The sequence below is a fragment of the Aythya ferina genome, assembly GCF_964211825.1.
Source record: "Aythya ferina genome assembly, chromosome: 1".
Taxonomy (NCBI): domain Eukaryota; kingdom Metazoa; phylum Chordata; class Aves; order Anseriformes; family Anatidae; genus Aythya; species Aythya ferina.
In genome coordinates, this window is record NC_140296.1 from 159725491 (window position 1) to 159748881 (window position 23391).

The window sequence follows — 23391 nt, forward strand, 5'->3', positions numbered from 1 at the left end:
GGAAGCAGGAATAATAAACACCCTTATAACATATTGAATTCAGGCAGTAGCAAGTTCACCTCTTGGCAACAACACCCAACACTAAGGTTTTTCGTAGGAATAGAAATGGATGCAGCTACAGATGTCAATAGATTATTTTACAAAAAAAAATATTCTCTTTAATATACACAATTTAAATGCACTGTGGGGCTCAAGTAAAAGTACAGGTTTCATTTAGAGACCGTCAAGGTACTTGGTTGATACGGTTAGAGGTTATTTGTGTTTCTTTGCATGTCATCTCAAATTAGTTCTGGGTAGATCGGCATTTCACACAGCAGCAAGGTTCATCCTCACACAAAGAAAACAACACACAAAGAGCTGTTAAATCAGTGGGGAACCCCAGAAAAATATTTAGAAGTGGTTTGCAGATACACTCTTTGGAGAAAGATAGATAATATTTAGGTATGGTCAGAAAATGTCTTGATGAGTTTATAGGCTTGTTTAGACTTCCTTTCTGGTTTACTTGAGCAAGCTGAAAATAATTGCTAGATTAGATAAATCCTCATCTTCTGTCACCCAGTGGCATATCTTTAGAGAAGGATATTGCTGTTATGCACATATGCTGCTGTTCATACCTGTAGTTTAATCCATGCTTAGTTTCTGTCACCTTGACCTGAATCCAACCTATCAGGACAGAGGCCAAATGGGGGATTAGTGCTAGGAGTGCAAGCCCCGTCAGCCTCTGAGTCAGCAGAGCCTGAAAGCGTGTAAACGCTATCATCATCCCATACAATTGTGTCAGAGACATCTGTGTCCAAGTAGCATGCTGTTTGTGTTGGAGAGCTAAAACTGTACTTAGTTGTGTGGAGATTGCCTGACAAAAATAATACTTTGGCATTGCAAAATCAGAAGATGAAATTGCTTTTAAATGCAGTAGTGATTGCACAGAGGTGTTCTCTACTTTTCTGTTCAGCGTGTACATAGACTCTTGTTTATACAACACTGACCGTCTGCCTCCTTCCCCTCTAACCGCTTGTCTACACATGTAGCTATGGTAAAAAAGGATGTTTCCCAGATGAGTACCAAGTTATTAAAATGGTATTCTAAAAAAATAAATAAAAATAAAAAAATAAAAAATGCAGATGGAATTTATTGGTCTGCTAAGAGATATCAAATTTAAGTACATTGTACTCATATTACGGGCTTCAGTTCTGACTGAGCTTTCCTTTCCATTAGATTGGCTCCATTCTAGCCACAACTAAAGAGTTTTTCCAAATTTTACACATACATTGTGGGTGAATAGAACCTCTCACTCATCAGCTGAAGCCACCATGACTGCATCAAATGTAAGCTCAGCTCACAGAGTTCTTGTCCAAAGAGTATCGATGCTTCTTTCAGCAACTGGGCACTGGCCAGCTTCAAGCTTGTTCTGAGGCAAAGGAGCGTGGATCCTCTGCCTTGTAGGCTGCACATGAAAAGTAACACAACATTGCTCCACTGAGTAACTTTGTAAAACTATTGAGTTTTCATCTACATCAACAGTCCAGATACAAATTCAGGAGGGCACAATGTGAATATTCTTCTTTTCAGTGATAACAACTCTATGCTAGTTGTCATAGCAGGCAAAACCCACCTTTTGATTGCTGTACACAGTACACTGTAGCACAAGTACAGTGATGGCATGCATGCATTCGGGAAACATTTATCTCTAAGTTTAAGCTGCACTGCTAGCAGCGGGTACATTGGTAGTTCAGCGCATTTTTGGTGTGTCTAAATGAGCTGCAGTTACTGTTCAGTGTAACAGTAGATGGAGTCCTGGGTGCCTTCAGCTGGTTTCTGGTTCATTTGTAAAATTTTGCTTCTTGGAGTTACTTGCGGGCACCACTGTGAAGTGTTTTTGGTGTACCGTGATGGTAAGGGTCATCTGTCAAAAGTCTCATCCAGCGATTGTCAGCGCTGTATGGAAACCACTGCTTGGCTATGCATGACACTTCTCCTCCTATGCTAAGTTACGACATTACCATTGTATTTTCCTCTCTTCCTTTCTGTTTTCTGGGTGCTAAAACACTCAGCCCTGGCAGCCAAAAGGGCCAGCCGGTTGAGGGAAGGGATTGTCCCACTCTGCTCTGCGCTGGGCGGCATCACCTCAAGCACTGTGTGCGGTTTGGAGTGCCCAGTATAAGAAGGCCATAAACTATTAGAGAGTGTCCAAAGGAGGTCAATGAAGATGGTAAAGGGTCTGGAGGACAAGATGAATGAGGAGGGGCTGAGGTCCCTTGGTTTGCTCAGCCCTGAGCAGAGCAGGCTGAGGGGAGGCCTCATGGCGGCCTGCAGCTCCCTCACGAGGGGAGTGGAGGGGCAGGCGCTGAGCTCTGCTCTCTGGGGACAGCGACAGGACCCGAGGGGACGGCATGGAGCTGGGACAGGGGAGGGTCAGGCTGGGGGTTAGGGAAAGGGTCTGCACCCAGAGGGTGCTTGGGCACTGGGACGGGCTCCCCAAGGCAATGTTCTCAGCACCGAGCCTGCTGGAGTTCAAAAGAGTTTGGGCAACGCTCTCAGACACATGGTCTGATTCTTGGGTGGCACTGTGTGAAGCCAGGAGTTGGACTCGATGGTCCTTGTGGGTCCCTTCCAAGTGGGGATATTCAACAGTGCTATGAAAACACTTGTTGGGGTGCATTACGCACTCTTCAAAACCAGTTACAAGCAGCTCAGAAGCGACGATGAGTCAGATGCCTTTTCAATGTCTGGTTAGTCAGTGTGTTAGCAGGGGTTATGCAGCCCATGTCAGAAGCGGGCAAATGTTATTAGCAGCTAGGGGGAGCCTGCTGTTTGTCGAATTGAGTTAACTTAATACAGAAGTTGAGTTCCAGGCATCTGCGTGAAACTCAGCATGACGAGACCTGTCTGCAGGTGACACGGGACCTGCTGTGTGCTTCCGTAGGAGGAAATCAGAAAGGCAGCATGACTGCAAAGCAAAACACAGTTACTGCACTGTGTCTACTCTGTTCTTGGTATAAAAATAAGATCATTTCTAATGGCTGCCGGTGCCAGCTGACAAGAGCTCTGTTTTGTGAAAAATAAATGCAAATGTTTTGTGTTATGTCAGCTATGTTAGCTATTATGCATGCCTATATTCAATTTTTTGGCACATGACCAGGATCTCTGACAATCATGTAAAAAAAAAAAAAAATCAGCTTTGGTTTCTAATTCAGTTTTCCCCAAAAGTAATCCAAAGCGAGTCCAACTGCTTGGCACACTAACATAATGTTTGCATAGCATGTTCACACAAGCTCTGGAGGAGAGCAGTGATGATACTTCATTTAATGTTTGCAGTTCTGCTATGTCATAGCTGTAAATAAAATCCACATGACCGATTTTGGTCAAAACTGCAACAGAGCAGAATCCTGTTTTACCAGTATTTTAAAGCTGGGGTTTTCTCTTGGTTGTACAACTCTGTTACTGACAAAGAGAAACTGATGTGGGACAGAGTGATAAGAAAAAGTTTAAGAAACAACTTACATCATCAAATAAATATAAGTATTTTTATTTTTAAAAAAATGTTAATGACACCTTAAAGGCAGTCATGACTACAGAAAAAAATATACAAAAATTACTTGTTTGTATTTGCATCTTTCCACAGTGCTGCACAAAATGGCTATGCTATGAGAAACACTGTAGATTACACACTGAGACTATTAACTTTAGTCAATTAAAACAGACAGTTTGGGGTACAGTTTAATACTACACCAGGCCCAAATTCTCTGGGGGAAAAAAAAGGAAAGATGACTGTGCAAAACTTTCCAACAACAGTGTAACTTCATATGCTAAACATACAGCAAATTAGTCATACAAGACAGTTTGACTAGTCCTCATGCAGTCTTTATATACAACATCAACTCGGTTTGCTTTTTCAGGGATAATATACAAGTCCATTAACTCAAATTATTTTTTTCCTAGTCTTTCATTGCTGTAATGTGAAACTGATTCTTTTTCCTGCATTCTACCCAGCATCAAAGAGACCATTCGAACTTTGTTTGAAAACAAATCTATTGCTTTCTAAAAGGGAGCAATATAATTAATTAAAGGATGTGTTTTGGCATGCTGGTAAATGGAAACAAACAGACAATTGATAGATATTTGCTTGATTAATAAAGAGGAGAGCAAACTTGTCTGATTGCTATTCCTAGCTGGACTTGCTGAAGTGATTAAATTCTGTTATCCAAATTAAAGTGTTTAATTACATTAATCTGTGTTTACCTTCTGCTGCACCACTGAATCCAGAAATAAAATGTCTATATCACGATGGAAATGGGCTTGGCTTTCAAAATTCCAAGCCAATTAAATTAACCACAATCATACAACACCCCCACCCCAAAAAAAAGTTTCTTGTTCATTGAATGCAACTCCAGAAAGCACTGCCTGTGATTATACAACTGATTTTGGATCAAGCATAAGCCTGGACTGATTCCTCTTTGAACAACATCGCTCAACTTTAGCCTAAAATTTTCAAGTCCTTGTTTATTCTGTAGCTAATAATATGCTCACAGCCCTTATGATTACTAAACTGAAGCTTGTACTTGCATTAGATTTGTCTAGCTTCAACTTCTAGTCACTGGATCTTGTATCTTTGCTAGAGCAAGTTGTCTTCATCTATTGATTTTCTAGTCCCCAGATAAGCATTCACAATTGTGTTTGAAGAAAAACATTGGCTTTTAAATATCCTTCATAGAGCACAGACAGCAGGTCTACACGTGATGTTCCTGCACAGAGACACTGCATAACACAGGCATTTTGGTGTTAAAGCAGAAAATAGTCAGATTTGACAGGGCTCTTTTAAGAACTCAGAACAAGGAGACACCCTAGGACTGCAGTAAAATGGGAAGCTGTACAAATGCACATAAGGCAAACCAGAAGTGAGAAGGAATTTAAACTGGGTCTCATTCAGTGTTGACAATGACTAATTCCCTCATTGTTGTACATCGAATTAGAGTTAAAGCTAGTGGAGGGAGCCATTACACAGCTTTCAGAGGAACCCCTGTTTAGACCTTTATGCCTAAATGGGAGAGAGGAAATTTGTGCCAACCTTCATGAGAAACTAAGTCTCCAGAAGCTTCTGAGCAAAAAAAGCTGCCAAATGCCAATGGGGCATGTATTAATATTAACTGAAGGACTTTTTAGTTAGAGAACAAAGAGAAGAGAAATAATTCATTACCAGGCAGTATCAAACAGAGAAGACGCTGGTCATCATTTGGTTGGGTGGGAGTGTTTTAGAGGCTCACAATGAGTTAAGTGCAACAGGCATACTAAGAACGACACCTGATGTGTTGTAGGAGACCATAAAAGCAAACACTGTCCCAACCAGACATGGTTAATTGCTTGAGAAGTTGAAGTTCTCATTAATAGAGGTTGTGCTACTGTTCAGAATGGCCTGGGCATATGTTCTCAGCAAGCAGAGTTCTGTGTGCAGCCCAAGCAGTGGAAGTGATGCTGATACTGAAGTCATCGGCCTGGCCATCAGCCTGCTCTTGATGCTGGGTACAGAGACAGCAGTGAGCCTGTGCTACCCAGTCCTGCTGCTGTTTGTCTGTTCCACGCAGGCAAGAGGTAGGAAGAGCCTTCGGTGCTGCAGCTGTGCCATCATTCCACTAGGGAAGCTGCCTAAAGCACAGTTTCAGGGGTTCAGATTCACTGAAGCAAAAAAGGAAAGCAGCTCATCTTCTTGTTTCCACTTCCTCTGCCAGTGCTGGCACACCTGAGACCTTTCCCTCAGCCCCTTCAAGTCTCTGGTGTGGTGGAGAACTACCTGCTCTTCTGCTGGTTCAGTTTTCTGCCAGCCCCGTGAGCCAACACGACACAGGGAAGGCTGCAACACACCAGTGTAAGGTGAGAAAGGAGTGAAGCCAGGAGGGGAGATCTCCCTCCCCTTCAGGTGGGAAGGAGCTTGGCAGAGCTCGCAGCACTGCCGCGTGTGCACAGCTACAGCAGTTTCACCCAAAGGCTGCCTGTTGCCCTTCACATCTTCCTTAATTCCTCGATGCATGTCACAACACCCAGAGAGTTAAATACAGCACAGAAAATAACCTAGAGAAGTGCTGTGCCCATTTACCAGTCAAGGTTTAATTTGCATAAATAACATTACTCAGAGTTTACAGCTTTCTCTGTGTCTTCTGCCAGATAAAATCCAACAGAGAAACACAAGGCCTTTCTGCTTCCAATTTGGACCCAGTCAGATTTTATCAGGGCAGAGAGCAATCTTTCAGAGGCCCATTGATTTTATGTTCTACCTTCATTTCGCACTGAGGACATCTCTCAGCACTGTAACAGGATAACCTTGGAGCAGAAGCCTTCGCACTCCCAGGCTGTACCACACCAACTTCCTGTGATATACGACAACTGACGACTACCTGACATTACACGTTTAACTACGTACACTAGCATGGTGAGGATTCTCCCTTTATCGTGCAATAGGCAAAGGAGTTTTTCCTTAAGTAAAATTACCATACCTTTCTTGCCCACGTACCCTTCTGAACCCATGTAACAAAATGCCAGACAAACTGCGTGTTCTTGAGTGGCCAAACCAGAAGGGGGCTGTGCAAACAAAGTAGAACAAAGACTATAATAAAGATGGCAAGAGAGCACTACAGAGGCACAGACTTCTGAGGATCACTCCCACTGTTTGTTTTTGTTTGTTTAAAAAAACATCTTGTGGCCTCAGGAAATGAGGAAAAAAATCACAGTCATAGGGATTATTAGTGAAATGCCTGGTGGAATTCAGCAAGACGACTTTGGACTCTGAATTTGAATAGAAGCACATTCATTAGCTAAAGAAATTGGAAGTACAAACTAAAAAGATATTACATGCCTCTTGTGGGAACAAATTATATTAAAACAGTCGAAAAGACCAAGAGGATCTCAGGTTACTTAAAGGGCATATAAAGAAACCAAGGGCAATCCTTCCTTGTGATGTGAAGAACAAACAAACAAACAAAAAAAGTATTTTTTTCCTTTCAATCTCTTCAGCATTCTGGAACAGACTTTCCTGTAAGGGTAGGTTTGTCAGTTGTATCCAGGGAAGCAATCTCAGTTTATCAGCTGGCTAGTAAAGGAGGTGAAGTGCAGATAGTGGGAAGGTGGGGGTGCAGGCCTGGTGCTAGGCACGCACATGGTGCCAAAATGGGCTAAGCACACGGGAAGAAAGGTCTTCCTGAACCAAGCAGCAACATGCAAGAGGTGAGACAGAGAAGGTTAAGCACAACACAATAGCTATTGCCATCTTCAAAGGATAGTAGGAATACAGAGGGCAAAAACAGAGAAAAAAAAAAAAAAGATTAAAGAGAATAAGAACCTATCTGTACAATAATTCTTCCTGACGCAGCCACGGAAAAGGCTACTGGTGAGTTTGGGCTTTATGCCGTGACACCACTTGCGGCAGGACTTTTGCCTTCACCTCCACCTTCCTCCGAGGCTGGGGCAGTGCAGGGTCAGGACAACAAGGGTGTGCCTGAGCTGATCCCCTTCCGCTGCCTGCAGGCCAGGCACAATCCTTCCTGATCTCTGTGTTCAAAGCTGCAGCGCACACAAATAATTCTTTAATGACCTTTACAGTGTTTTAATTTAATTTTTTAACTGCTGAGTCATATAATTATTTACGCAGTTAATTCTGTCCTTTCTTCAGTCCCTGAAGCCACAGAAGGTAACTGTAGTCACTGTTAATTCAATAGCAGTAAAAGGTCAAAAGTTCTTCCCTTGCCTCCCCTCCCCATTCCCCTTCCTCAGTATAAGGATTTCTGAATCCCTACACTAAGTATTACAATTCATAAAAAAAAAAGGCAAACCCAATATACCAAGTAATCCCCTTTCCCCCTTCTTGTAAAACCAGTGTAACAAATACTACAAAGAAAAAAAAAATCCATCATGACAGTTAAAAGTAACCTTGAACCCCAAATAACGAGAGAGACTGTCTTTTTTTTTTTTTTTTCCATTTAATACAGAGTGGAGGAGAATTCTGATTTTTTTTTCCTTTTTATTAAAGACTGTTTCACATCATGACTGAGAGCCAAGCAGAGGACTTCAGGGATTTTTTTTCTGCGGTTCTTAAAATAAGTTCTAGTAGGAAAACAAAACCACCCGTCTCCTAGTAGTGGTAGTGTATGCTAATACATTATTTCAGGAATGTTTGTCAAGAGAGTCTGCACAGTGTTTGTATATTTACAGAAGTTTAACTCCCTGCTCCCCTAAGGACGTGTTCCCTCATACTTTTTCTGCATGCTTTAATCTGACATAAGAAAAAATTCCACCGTACCCAGAGTCCCACCGCCTCTCTGCTTTCCATTCAGTTAGAGAGTCCCAACAATTCAGTGCTAACAAAGGTTAACCTGAGTGCTGCCTTTCTGTTTACCTCCTTCTCCTTGCAGGTTGCAGTGCTTGAAGCAAGCGAGCACTTTGGTCTGCATGACAACACACCCACCAGTTACTTGCTCCTTTGCTCCCTTACGAAGTGGCCTGGAGATCTTGTCATTTAATTCAGTTCTTCATCGTTGGAAGCTTTATGCCGCATTTATGTTTTTCTTGAGTGTGATAAGGAACAGTGCCAGGATAGAACAACTGTTAACTGTGGTCACTAGTCATCAGTGGTCTAATTTTTGAACAGTAAACTCTTCTTGCAAAGGGTTACTAGCAGAAGCATCAAGTTTTGCTGGTGCTGAAAACCCCATATACAGTTACTCATTAATTTAGTATCTGAGACTACTAATAAATATGACTACATAATTCAGCTTATCATCCTAGCTGGACTCACAAAAGATAATTTGCCTAACACAGGTGATACACATCATGATGTACTCCCTCCTGACCACGCTCTTTACGTTTCGGTCCAGTAAAAAGCACACCTTACACTTACAGTTCCTCAGATCCCTCCCAAAGCATCCTACCTTCTTTTGTTAGGTTTGCAAAGTGGAAAAACAGTGGGATTAAGGCAGAAAACTGACATAAGCAAGCAGTTCATCACAGACATACCCAATTAGACACAATCTGACTGAACAGTCTACCGACTGCCAACTAGTATACATTTATGTATTTACACCCCCTTGAAGTCCAAGAGTCTTTGTAGCCTTCTTCATTCAGTCTGCACATTTAAACTGACAAAAACTTGTATATACACAGCACTTGAAAACAGGGAGGAAAAGAAAACAAAAACAGAACAGCCAGACCAGCAGCTTCATCTTGGTATAATCATCCTTTCTATGGCGCAAATGATATGATCCCAGTTTTTACAAAATATTGCCAGCAGTGTCACTGCGAAAAAAGTGCAGATGATATGAAAACGGCTCTTCATCATAGGAGCAATGAACTTTGCAATAGTAGAAACGCACACTAAGATGACAGTCATGAAGGCCAAGATAACATTTATACATTTCCCCAGGAGCACTTTGGCATTAACCGTTTCGGATTGCTGTGCCTGCTGTTCTTGCTGATGGAGCTCCAGCTTCGAAACACGGGTCTGGCATGATTCCAAGGCTTCCTGGAGACAGAAAACAAGAATCAGGGCAGCTGTATATCCACACAACACTTCCTGTCTTAGCAGCAGGACCATCCATCATTAAGATTAGAAAGTGTAATTTATTTTGGACTCCTCAAACTTCAATGAACCACCAACTCTTTTAAAAATAAATGCATGTATTTATCTACTTCTATGTATCACTGCCTGCCCAGGCATAATTAAGTCTGACAACACTGTCCAAAATGCACTATTTCCATTTTTCATGCTTCAAAAAAAAGTATCATAGCTGTAATGTTCACAGTAGATAATGTTTCCTGCATATACTGATGAGATAAAATACTGGGAAAGCTGTTGCCATGGCAGCTTCCCTTGCATTAAAACAGCATCAAAGTTAGTTTCTTTGTATACACCACAGAAATCATTACAGTAGTAACGACTCGCTGTGATGCTAATTAAATCTACCGTGCAACACGTACCATTTGGTTTACACCACCTCTCTGGCCTCCAGTACTTTTGTTTTCAAAGCCACAGCGCGGGGCCTGAGCTCTCAGTGTCCTGCTGATGCCCTGCTCTGTCAGCGTGAAGGCTCATTCACCCGCACCCCACGAGGACAACATGCAGTGCAGGCACCTGTGGCGATGCTGCATGGCATTCCCTCTCTCACGATACGTTCCACTTCACCATTTGTTCAAAGCAAGTAGGCCTTCCTCTTCTGCTTGAGGGCGAACTAAAAGCAGTCTTTGTAAAATGGTGGCTGAATCACTAACCCCACACTCTGAACCTTCGCATGGAAAGGTGAATTCATTAACCACCAAATTCTGAATAGCTGCTGAATTCACCAACTTGCCAAAATGCCCCTTTTTGCTCGAGTTGTGACTTGGGCACCATTGGGTGACACCACGTAAGGCTAGTTTCAGGAGATGGATCACTGTTTTCCATTGAACCATTTTCCTTGGATTCTTTCCTGATCACACAGCAAACCCCTTTAATACAGTGTTCTGTGTAAAAACAGAAACACTGCACAAAGAGTTATTATCTTTCTTTGGCTGGGCCAGTTCTCTATGGTTTTTGGTTTACCACACGACCAGCCAGTGTTTTAAAACTCATCTGCCCAACCCCTAAGGTCAGAGTGCTCCAAAGGTCGGTTGTTACATGAAATATCCACAACTTGAATGCTTTTCCGTTATCTTAGCTTATTTGCCAAACCCCAAATTAGATAAGATTAAACAGGCCCAACCGTAGGGAGATAACAGAAGCAAGCCTGTATCAACTGAGAGACTTTTAAAACAAACTGAAGTGCTGACTGTCCCCTCAGGGTTCAGCTAATGAGCTAACAAACATTTCATAGCCCATCTACTGGAAAGCTCTGGTCTCATTCTTTATTTACATCCTCAGGATGCCTACACAGAAAGGAGTCCTGTACTTGAGACCTCTTTAAACCTACAAAGGAACCTCTGATACGCTCAGATTCAATATCATCTGTTTTTCACTATTCCCAGGGGTTTCCTAACTCTCATACCAGCCAGGAAAGAGCCTCATCTTCCTGCTGCTGACCTGCTGCCTCTGCTCTCTACGGTTAGAAATGTGAGCACAGGGATGTACTGGATGGAAGGTTTTTATTTACCATTGGAGCCAGTAAGATGGCAGTCATTGAGCATCCCCCAGTCATTAGCGAATGCAAACCCAAAGGTAACGCAAAACAATGTTTTAACCACTTCCTCAGATTTTGGGTAGAAACATTACGGATTATACTGATGCTTATGTTGCACATAAATGCTGAAGTACATAACTACATGCTGTTCAGGACAAACTCGTAGACATTACTGGCTTTTGCCTGAAGACAGATGAGACTTCAAACAGGTGGTTTATAGTCAATCTCACACTTTTTTTTTTTTTTAAAAAAACCTTAAACACAATTTACAGTAAGCCTTGTCATGTGATACAACTACACACTGGGGAAAGTCTGAGCAAGGGGATTCTGTTAGGACACTGTTAATAGGCTCAAATCCTTCCTCCTCTGGTGCAAGAGATTGTAACAGTCCATTCTTCATCCACAAATCTGCCTAGATTTTATCATCAATTGCAGCAGATAAAATTCTGGGTCTCCTGAAACAAATGGAGGCTGTCACTGATTTAAAAGTGCTGGAGTTTCACCGTAAAAAGCAGAAAACATGGGCTTACGTGTCTCCCCAGATTTTTATATACTAAGATGTGGGCAGATGCAAGTGGTTTACAGTACAATATTTTTACAGTACGTGATTTATAGCAAGTGTTAGAAGTTGGATAAGCAGAAGAAAGTACCTGAACATCTCGTGATCGCTCGTATGCCTGATACGCCACTTTTTCCTCTATGCTGGCTAGCTCTTGTTTCAAGTTTGCTGTCTCATGTTGATGAAGATCGGTGAGGTCATTTAACTGGTCTTCCAATCTTTCATATCTTTTCAGGAAAAAAGGTCTAAATTTAGTGCTTTCTATTTCAGTAATGCTAGGTCATGAAAACAATTACACACTTAAAAAGGCAACTTCTCAGCGTACTATGGATTCATCTGACTGGCATTACCAAGCAGTAGAGAAATCATTAGAAATACTGGAAACATTCCACAAGCATTTATTCAACAAACTCAAATCCTTTTCTGAACATCCCTTCCTGGCAGTGGGTTTTAAAGAGCAAATATTTGCGTATCATTGGTGAATCATATGAACTATAAACCAATGGTTAAAAGGTCTCCAATTCACATTTTTCCATTTCTCACTCTTCACTCAGTCAAGAAAATATGGTTTCATGAGCAAACTTGATGCAGTTAACAACTCACAATAGTGAAAGGAAATGAACATTTCCCTGGATCCCCTCTCGCTCACAACGGCTATGTCCTGCCATTCTGGCACATCTCTACATGGTTAACCAGTTCAACTAAACCATCAGAAAGCTGGTTTTTCTTCCCCCTTTTTTGGGGGGTCAGTTTTTAACTTGGTTTAGCAGGCAAAGAGGGAAACGCTGAAGTTGGCACAAATGATAGAGGCAAGATCGTCTAGCTGTAGAAATGATGGCAGAAGGCCTTACACCTTAGAAAGTGAGCTGTCAGAAAAGGCCACTGCCTTTTCACGGAACCAAATCTTCAGAGCAATAGGACATTTGCTCTGTTCTTTCCTCCCTCATGTTACCGTCTGACATCCAGCCTTTCCTGTGTTTCAACACCTGTAAGCAAGGACAACATTAAATATTGTTTCATACTGAGGTTTTGCCCATTAGTGTAGAATCAATGCTTGCTTTAACAAGTGATAGGACAAATGGCATGTAGGTACAGCAGGTGCAAACCCCCTGCATAACATCTCACTTTCCACAGTGGATAATAAAAGAGCTAATTACAAGTAGGAAATGCAAGAGAAAGTTGTGCTACAGCAACTGAAAATTATACTACACCAGGGTACGCTGTGACATGGCATCCACTAGATAGCAACGTGTCTAAGAAGTATTTGCACAAGGTACTTGGGACTAGGGATGTATTTATCAGCTGTAAGGCAGCTGTTACACCACAGACTGATTGCCATTTTCCAGTCCTTACAGACCAGACTCTTTCCATCACCTACAAAACAACTGGCACCACCTATACGCAGTATTCACAGTACGCCACTACAGTATCAAATGACCGAGTGTTCTGACAGGCCTTAGTCTGAAGGCAAAAATAATGTTTCTTATCGAGTGATGTGACAGTGTTATGCATAGATGTTCAGTTATTGGAAGGAATAACGTTTTGGTACCAGATACCCATTGGAATTATTTTTTCCTTTTGCTTCTAAGTTATCTCTTTCTTTCTCTCTCTCTCTCTCTCACACACACATTTTACATTTCCAAATGTTCACATGCGCATACAAGTCATTTCAAGAGAACAGTTAAAAGAATATACCTATATCTTTCCTCCTGCAACATTTGAGAAATAAAGCCATAGTCTCTTTTAAATTGTGTTTTTAAATTCTCGATATCATCAGCTAATTGGGACTGTGTTTCCTTGATTTCCCTTAGTTCCTCCAAAATCATGGAGAGCTTTCCTTGGCTGTCCAGGGAGCCTGCCGCAGCAGGCCCAAATGAAGTGTTCCCGTTACTGTCTGCTGAGCCAGAGGTCCCACTCGAGCATTCATCATCACTAACATATTTGGGTTTGGCAACAATGGTGGCACTGCCCCCGTAGGTTCTAGAACTCGATTCTGGCCGAAATTCATCGAGGGTGTTTTTGAGATGAGCGATGTTGTCTGCGCTACCAAATTTGTTTCGGATCAGATTTGCAAACTCTCTTGACTTGCTGAAAACAAAGACAGGTGGTGTCAAGGATACACCCGGCACACCCGACTTGCTGCTCTCTGCTCCGTGCCCGGCGGTACGAGGCTTTCCATGCTGAATATCCTTCAAGCTATCTTTGGAAGTATCCTTAGTGCTTTTGGAAGATCCATTTTGTTCAATATCCTTCAATTTTTTGTGATACTGCTCTAATTTCTTCTGCAGCTGAGCAATGGAGTGGGCGGATTTCTGGTTCTTTTTCTCAAAGACTTGTTTGATGCGCCCAGCCTGTTGCTTGTCCGCACTGTTTACCAGTTTCAAATACTCAGCCACATTTCCATCTCGAGCTGTTTGTTCAACTTTGATTTGTTCTGTAACCTTGAGGATCTTCTGTTTCAAGCTATCTGCACTCAGTTTGACTTTGTGAAACTCTAGGACCCCATCTGGTACATCAAAGTTGAGATTCGTGTCAGAGCCTCCGCGGCGAATGTTAAGGGGCAAACTGAGAGTATTCATGTCATGTCTTTCCACCTGAGGAGACAAAAGAGAAACAGAAATTGAGTTTTATTTTAGAAATCCAACTTTCAACTTCCATCACGGCACACAATTATAAAAACACAGAACATAAGGGAGTTTATTGTAGCAAAATAAAATGAGCCTTTCTTTAAAAAGAAGGAGCATTTTTCTTAACTTCCCTGGGTTGATAAACAGATAAGGGAACTACCTGTCTCTCTCAAAAAAAAGCAAGACTAATTATGGTGAAAATTATGCAGGTAATCATAGTCCCTTGCATTTACAAAATCAGATCAATATCTAGTTAGCAAGCATTCCGATGTATTTTTCCATTACTACTAAGAGTTTCAAAGAGTTCACAGCTAATAATCATTATTGTTTTCTTAGAAACGGTCAAATACTGACAGAGCTGCAAAAAGATTTTTCACTCAGTGACAGTAATTGTACAGTATATTTTACCAAGCTCCTAGCTTGAGATGTAGACCCATGTGAATCTAATGATGTTCAACAAGGCCAAGTGCAAGGCGCTGCACCTGAGCCAGGGCAATCCTGGACGTGAGTACAGACTGGGAGAAGAACTCATTGAGAGCAGCCCTGCAGAGAAGGATTTGGGGGGTCTGGTGGATGAAAGGTCAGTGTGTGCTTGCAGGCCAGAAGGCCAACTGCACCCTGGGCTGCATCAACAGAGGGGTGGCCAGCAGGTGGAGGGAGGTGATCGTCCCCCTCTGCTCTGCCCTTGTGAGGCCCCACTTGGAGTGCTGCGTCCAGGTCTGGGGCCCCCAGCACAAGGACATGGAGCTGTTAGAGTGGGTCCAGAGGAGGGCCACGAAGATGATCAGAGGGCTGGAGCACCTCTCCTACAAAGAACGGCTGAGAGAGATGGGGCTGTTTGGCCTGGAGGAGAAAAGGCTCCAGGGAGACCTCACTGCAGCTTTTCAATACTGAAAGGGGGCTGAAAAAAAATGGAGAGCAACTTTTTGCTCAGTCAAATAACGACAGCACAAGGGGAAATTATTTTAAACTAAAAGAGAGTAGGTTTAGATTAGGTATTTGGAAGGAATTCTTCCCACAGAGGCTGGTGAGGCCCTGGCACAGGCTGCCCAGAGAAGCTGTGGCTGCCCCATCCCTGGAGGTGCTCAAGGCCAGGCTGGATGGGGCTTTGGGCAGCCTGGGCTGGTGGGAGGTGTCCCTGCCCACGGCAGGTGGTTGAAACTGGGTGGGCTTTAATGGCCCTTCCAACCCAAACCACTCAGTGATTCAAATTCATCACATTTTGCACACTTAGCTGAATGATCCTGAAGATTACTGTATACTTCAGCAGGAAGCAGCTGCTACTTTTTAGTGCAGAGAGCACAGGGAAAGAACTGGCCCATATTTGACTTTCCACACTTGATGAAGGTGCCTAACAACTCGATCTGCTGTGACTAAGTCTGTTTTAATACCAAATTAATTGAGTGGGTTTTGCTGAAAGGAACTCAGGGGAAAAAAATGCATTCACTTAAGTGTAGGATGCATACACCTTAATAATGTTCTTAGCAAAAGAGAGCTAGCAAAAACAATCAGGCAACCTGGACACAGCACCAGCACAGATTATTCACCTTTCTCAGAAGACAGACAAGATGGTCTGATACAAAATATACAGAGTATTTCCTCCTATAAAGCCAGAGCCACAGAGGATCCATGAGATGAGAATGACCTAACCAGAATAGCTTCATCTCTACCATCCCATGCCAGTCTCCATGACAAAGAAGGTTCATTTCATTATTTCATTAAAGCTGCTGCAACATCGCATTTAGAGAGACTGCTGAACACGCTTCTGGCCACGATGGGTTTTCACAGCTTTAACACCAGGGGGATCAAATAAAATTGCTTGAGCAATCCCGTTGCAGAAACAGGACAGACGCTTTATTAAAGCACATCTTTTAAAGATGCATTTGTGAAATGCTGTTCAAATGCGTAGCTACTCATTGCTGCAGAAGGCCTGACACACTGCATTCAAAGGTCGACCTCCAACCAGTGTTTGCTATTGTCTGTAGTACTGCAGATGTCCTTGCAAGCAAGACCTGCGTGCACATACCTGTCCAGTCATCACCATTCTTTTTTTTTTCTTGATGAAGAATGTAAAGACATCATTAAACATTGCTGTAAGACTTGTTTTTCCAATCTTACACAGTTTTGATGGTCCTCCTGGGAATTCTTGCCAGCATTCTTCCATCCCTCTTAAAATTCAGCCTCAGGAGCCAGACGTGGCATCCTACTGTTAACGGCATGCATCATGCACAGGCTGATCATGAGAACCATTGAGATGGGTTACAAACAGCCACAAACTGGATCTCTACCTAAACATTTCAGAGGCAACATCATCTCTGTTCCGACTGTATATTCTTATCCTTGTATCACTGAGGATTATAGAGGATTACAGGGGTTCTTTTTGTTTGTTTAGTTTTTTTGGTTTTTGGTTGGTTGTTTTTGTTGCTACTGCACTCATTAAAGCAGCAGCTTACAACTGCCTGGAAGTCTGCAGGTCTCCTTTTTCTTCTGTTCCCTTTTTCACAAATTTACCTGTGAGGACAGGCAGCAGGACACCAAACTGGCCCCAGCCAGCAATACCTGCTTCAGAAATAAAGGAATTTCACCAAGCCTTGCACAAGCAGCTAGTGAAAAACACAAGACACCAAAACCACAATACCAATTTATTGTGGTATCATAATCAATTATTCAAGGTCTAACCCCCAAACCTTCCTGGCTAACCCTTTTCTATATAAATCTACGAAGCCAGAACAGTCTGCCTCTTCCTTCCCAACCACGGCATCACTGCTGGGAAAGGGTCCTTGGCAGAGCCAGGATTCTGGCAGTGGAAAAAAGCAGGTAACATAAAAGTTCACATTCACTGACCTCTGAGATAAATGGACACTTGAAAAATGCAAACTGAACAGCTCCAGATTTGACAATTTCTTCTAGAGAATATTGGCTTAATGGTGACATTTAAGACCAGGAGTCTATTCCAAGGATTAAGCCAGTGCTGTAGCCTTAGCTCTGCACTTCACCAGTTTGATTTAAAGGATTAATATTGAACCGCATGCTTATTGAAAAGGGATACAAGTAGCACATATATATATACATATATATATATATATGAGATTTATATGATATCATATCCAAGGTCATATGCATTTCATATGAAAGACACCTCATTAATGGGATCTCATTTTTGTACGCAGCACAGATGAGACAAGGATGGCATTCTATATTTACTACATCTAATTTGAAGAGTGACAAAAATTACAGGTGGCTCAAAATTATATATTTATTTAGAACAAGTCTTAAAAATATAACTCACGGCAAAAAAAATAGCTTTTGCAGATCATTTTTTAAAGTGAGAACACTCCTAATACTGCTAGGACAGCTAAAATTTGCAAAAACAGCTCCACATGGGATACTTGGACCTTTCAATAGACTCACACAGGTAAGAAAAGCAACCAAGGCAATCCTCGAAGAGCTTAGATGCTAGATCTGTACACCGTATTGCAGATATTTCTTTAAATGTATCTACTAGGCCTGGACAAATTCAGTAAAGAGAAAAAACTGAGTGTAAACCAATAGTTTCCTGAAACAACCAAAGACATTTTTGAATAAGCTTTTTGGCCCCAAAGCGTACTCTAATAAATCACTGAATCACATATACACACGAGACAGCTCCATTGCTGGTGTTACTCAGGACAAGCCGTACATACTTCCAGGAATGGGTGGCTCCGTCTGTAACCTTTGCACAGCATTAAATGTTTACTTCCTTAGTACAAAATACTCTAAAAATATATTGTAAGAGTTGAATACAAGCCCAAAGCAGATCCCTTCTCCCTTATGTCCTCTCCTTCTCTGGAGTCTCCAGTGGTTGGCAAGGTCTGTCACCTTCGTGCACCCTGTGCCTTCCTGGAACACCAAGGTCACAGCAGCAACAGGGGAAAGAAGAACAATACTGACAAAGGATTACATCAGCTGAAAGCTTCATTGCTTTTGCAGGCAGGGATAAGGAGAGCTGAGAAAATCAATTAGCACATGGTGAGTCTACTTCTGAAATGAGTAAAACCAATTGTAGGCTCATCAATTGTAGGTTCGGTTTAAATTCAGCAAAGTTTAGAAAAAGAATTATCTGGATTCCCAAAACACTGCTAGGAGTAGTGATTTACCTTACGGGATTGAGAGCTCTGCGAGGGTACAGAAGAAGTATAACCAAGGCACTCCCCTGAGTGTGTTTGGCTGCAGCAGCAGTATTGCTCTTCCCATCATTTTGCCAGGTTATTCTAACAACAAAAGTTCTCAAAATATTCTGTTGATGTCAAACGTTCCCCCTCCCCCTCTTTTAAACCTGAAGCAAGCAGACACTGGAGGGAGGACAAGTGCCCTACCACCTTCTACCCCAACGAAGGGGTTGACCAGCTCGGCAAAGATCCTTTTGTGGCTGTTCTGTAGCCCAACTTCCACGTTACCCCAAGACACTAGGGGTCCAATTGCAAATTCTACCCTAAGCCCTGCTTGCTGCAGCATTCTTGTTTGGAGTTGTTACCCCGTGTTAGTGAGAAGCACAAAGGAAAAGAGAATGCAATCACCATCCATCTCTCTATCGCAATAGGATTTGTATTGTATCACAATAACAATCGTCAGGAGCTGGGGACTGGCAGCGGAGGAGAGGAAGCAGCCCTGAGGTAAGTGGTAACGAGAAAAGCCCAGAAATTTCCAAGGAAATACAAGAGACGTGTCCAGAGCCTGGCTTCTAGGAAAAGCAGGAAAAAACAATTTGATCATGGTTACTGGGACTGCCATATCTAACACTAGCTTAAAAGAAGCCTGGAGCTTAGAGACTGCTGGATTTTATGGAGCAGGTCACAAATGTTAGCAGCCTTCAGCCCAGCAGAGAGCTCCTTGTAACGCTTGTGCTCCTTAGAGAGCAGGGACTGAGGAGGAGAGCAATGCAGGCTCCCTGCCCGCATCAGGGCCAGGCACAACAGGGGACACCGGGGGCACCTCTTGGGGGTAAACCAACTTCTTCCTGCCCCGGTCTCTCCTCCAAGGGCCAAGCTGCCAAACGTTTTGTTTTCCTTTTGCCAAACAGTCATAGCTGTGAAATCTAAACAAATGTTTACGATGACAACTTACATCTATTACGACCTTCAGAGGGGCATCTGATCAGTGCTTAGCAAAAAAGCCCGTAAGAAACATAAAATAGGATAAAAGCAGCTCTAAAGCTTTTCAGGGCTTAGCAAAGCAGCAGAAATAATCAGGGCTAATTCTTTTTTTCCTGTCAGACAGTGTATGTACACAAGAAGTACAGGGGTCCCTACGGGTAAGACAGCACACACAGGAGTTTCTGACTTTTGCAGCATGTTATCAAAGCAGAACTGTGCTTGGGAGGGGAGGTTCAGCACTGCTCACGAATTCGCTGCTGCTTTTAAGATCCACAGATGAGCCCTTCACAGAAGGCTCAAAACAGGGTTAGTGAGCATGAAAGGTTTGAAGTCATATAAAACCAGCCCACAAAATTATTGTTGTACAGTATGTCGCAGCAAAACCCCTTCGCTAATGTTTTCGTTCATGTTCTTTTTTTTTTTTTCTTTTAAAGAGCTACTTCACAGTAATACCGCGGAGTGCCTACGCTCAGCACGTCAAATAGCACCAAGGACGGCTCCTTTACCACCAGCGGTCCCCCTGCTGCCTGTCAAGAAGACGAACACCGAAGCTGTAAGGATCTCTCACCCAAACACAAGGGGTTTATCCCAGGTGGCTGTCCAAGAGCAGATGCTGCTCCACAGCCCCGGTCCCATCAAGGCCTCAACCCGAAGCACGGCTCTGCCCAGGCTGTGTACAACTCGTCTCTTTAAAGGATTAAATCCACCTGGAGAGATGCTGAGGCAATGACACCCTTTGGCAGACGCCTGTACTTCTGCATTCAGAGGCTGGGGAGCTCCAAGGCCACTCCACAAGCAAGGCACCAGACAGAGGGAGCCCAGCCAGCTGCTTCGGTACTTTCAAAGGTTTTGCTCAGCACAAAATATCCATTTTTCTAATTCCTAATTAAAGGAATGAACTTTAAAGGAATGAACTGAAGCCAAATTAGCTAGGTCACTGCTTGCCTGTAGGTAAGTCCCTAAATACAGCACTACTTCAGATTAAACCAACAAGGTGGAAGGGACCAAAGGAGGGAAGAGGCAGCTTTCTGCTTAATGACTAACACCAAATTCTTCAACACACAACAGCATCCACTGAGAAGTCTCCTGTTTCGTGACCCACGACAAGTCCTGTTCCAGGCTGCTCTGCAGCATAAAACTGCCACGAGCAAAGCAGCGCCAACACAAACCACCTCCGTGCCCAGGCACTGCGAGCTCACCAGCCCCTAATAAAAGCAAGGGAGCCGCTCTCTGCTTACTGCCCAGCAGCTGCCTGAAGTCACCGTCCTGCCTGGGGCAAAGACCACGGTGCTGAGCTACCACTCACACTTACTGCGCTTACAAAGTTTCCTAACAGGGTGAGAGGTAGGCTCCACACCCTGTAATTACTTACTTCGCTTCGGGTCAGTCCCACTCATGAAGTAAGCACCATTAATAAAGAAATAGTCATTAAAATGCTCTCTCCTGATTTCTTAAATTACAATAAGTGACACTTGTGTGTTCCTTTCCTCTCAGGTTTCCGTAGCAATGTAAGGAATCACCTGGGGGTCCCACCGCCTCGGGGTGCCATCCCACAGCCCTGCTCCCGCTGGAGGGAGGTGCCTTGCACCCTATACACGTCCCTCTTGTTACAGCCAGCATGAACCAGCAGGGGTGGCAGACTCCTGAAGACTGATGCATGTAACACACTCTGCATCTCTTCTTGTAAACTGATTATTCAACTCAGTTTCACTGTTTCTAACAAGCGCCTCCCCCCACCCACTAGCTCTTACAGATTTTCTTCCCTTCCCATTCAATAATTACTTCCCTTTTCTAACAGTGTTTAAATAGGCGGCAAGAATGAGATTTCCCCTGAATATTGTGAAATACTCAGTGAAAAGCCAGCCCCTATACATGTCCAATTATTAAATCCTTCCCTGTGAAGGAGAATTTGATAAAAAGGCAGGCACACCCCTGTATGACTGCCCCCTAAGCACATCCTTCTGACTTCCCACCTCCAGGGACTTAAAGCACATCTTCCTTGGCATCGCAGCTCATCTGTGCTGTGTGGAGGAAGCGCCAGCAGGCCACCTGCTCCCCCTACCTGGGTCTTTCTGCTGACCATCAATTCTTTTGATTTACCTGCTAGTCACACAGCCTCGGCACCTCCTGAAATCCTGGCTCCTGGAAGCGTGCAATCATATGAGATACTCTCAGGGAATATTACTAAAAGTTTCTTGTTATCAGAGAGAAATAACTTCCACATCTAACTTAATGGTCAACAACCAACAAAGTCCTCCTTCCCCCAAAACGCAGACAATGTTATGGATTTTTTTTTTTTAAACTGATTTACAGATGCACAAAAATCTAAAGCTCAATCCAACATTCATTTTAGGAAGTCTAATTCATGATTTTTTATTGCTCTTAGATGACTGTTGTCGACGGGAGGAAGACACAGACGCTCAGTATAAGTGAACAATGAACTTCAACTTTAATGGATAGCTCAGTCGCCTTTTATCTAGTTCGAACATAATCAACTCATACATATTGCAAAAACTAAGCTCAGGATTGGCTAACATTTCCCGCTCTTTTCAGGTAGTTCCTCCTTCTTTTAGCCACCATCCCGCCTTAGGGACTTTCCCCATCGCTCAAGGGCATCGTGTCCTTGAGCCTGATTGGCTCTCAGCCAGCTGCGTACGTGCCAGACTCATGTGAGTTGAGTACGGTACTTTACTAGCCCATTGCCTCCTAACTGCCCAACATCCACATGTCCTATTTCACTTAACCATTCCTCCACAATTCCCCCGTTTTTATTTTGCGCTACAAATACCTTCTCTGTGAGTTGCTCTAGTTTCTTAGTTAGGCAGTTAAGGATTATACGTGCAGCAACTATAATCGATATAATTATAAGTAGAAAGCGAAGTCCCTCTTTAACTAAGAAAACCCATCCACCCATGTTCCCAAAAACAGATTTAAGCCAACCTTCAAACCAACTATCTTGTACTACAATTTCTTGTGTATGATCCCTTAACCGTTTCAACTGGTCGTGAATTGACTAACCATGGTCAGAAAGATAAAAGCAGCACATTCCTTCTACATCTTCACACCCATGTCCCTGAGCCAGCAACAAGAAATCAATAGCGGCCCTATTTTGCAATACAGCATGTCTTAGACTCTCCATATCTTGTGACATTTCAGAAAGAACTTGTGTTGTTACATTTGATTGTTTAACAGCCCTACAAGCAAGCTTATTAATGTTAGTCAAAGCGTGTGCAGTTCCCACACCAGGCACCAAAGAAACAAAGAATCTTTCTGCTGGACCCCACAATTCTACATCATCATTACAGTCAGAACCCAAAGTTTTTAGTTCTCGTTTAATTCTTCTGCTCCTTGTCGAGTTCTGCCATGAGTGTAAATCTGGAGCGAAAAGTGTGAGTCGCCCTAGGTAACACGGTCCTCCAAAAGCATTGGCTGGTACTCCTTGCCATGCACGATCTCCACAGATCAAAAACATGCCAGAGAGAAGCAGCACAGCCGCCGCTGCTTCCATGGTTACGTCAGACAGGCTGCAGGGTCCTGATGTCCGTCCCTCTGCTCTGTGCCGACTCGCCACACGGTGAGCTCCAAGCGCAGCGCTGCTCCTGGCGGTGACTGAGGGGGGTGGGGAGGCTCCCATTGCCCCGTAGCCCCAAGGCAGCGTTATCATTCTCTCTGAAGGCGGCAGTGGGCAATGCCCAGCTCCAGCACTTCCCGGCAATCCCAGTCGCTCTGTAGCGGCAGCAGCGACTCCCTGCTCAGCCTGATGTGTAGCTAAAGCGCTAGTGACTGTTCTCCAAGGCTTCAATAAACTTTTTAGCAGACTTAATATCATTAATAACATCATCAAACAATTTGTCCCCAAATTTACGCCACTCTGCTTGTTCAAAAAACTGTATCAGGATTTGTAAAACAACCCTGCGCTACTGCATATGCTAATAACCCTG

At 43.2% G+C, this 23391-nt stretch overlaps 1 protein-coding gene across 6 annotated transcripts in view; it reads right to left on the reverse strand.

The window, feature by feature from the left end:
• Positions 1–7985: 7985 nt before the first annotated feature.
• The window catches only part of TMCC3 (transmembrane and coiled-coil domain family 3), a 139400-nt gene continuing 123994 nt past the window's right edge, over positions 7986–23391 (reverse strand). For all 6 annotated transcript variants that reach the window (XM_084506262.1, XM_084506264.1, XM_084506265.1 and 3 more), the window contains exons 2-4: positions 13387–14285; positions 11783–11918; positions 7986–9502 (exon numbers count right to left, since the gene is read on the reverse strand). In XM_084506262.1, the coding sequence (XP_084362388.1) occupies positions 9200–9502; positions 11783–11918; positions 13387–14285 (1338 nt within the window). In that variant the 3' untranslated portion in view covers positions 7986–9199. The remainder of the gene's footprint in view (positions 9503–11782; positions 11919–13386; positions 14286–23391) is intronic.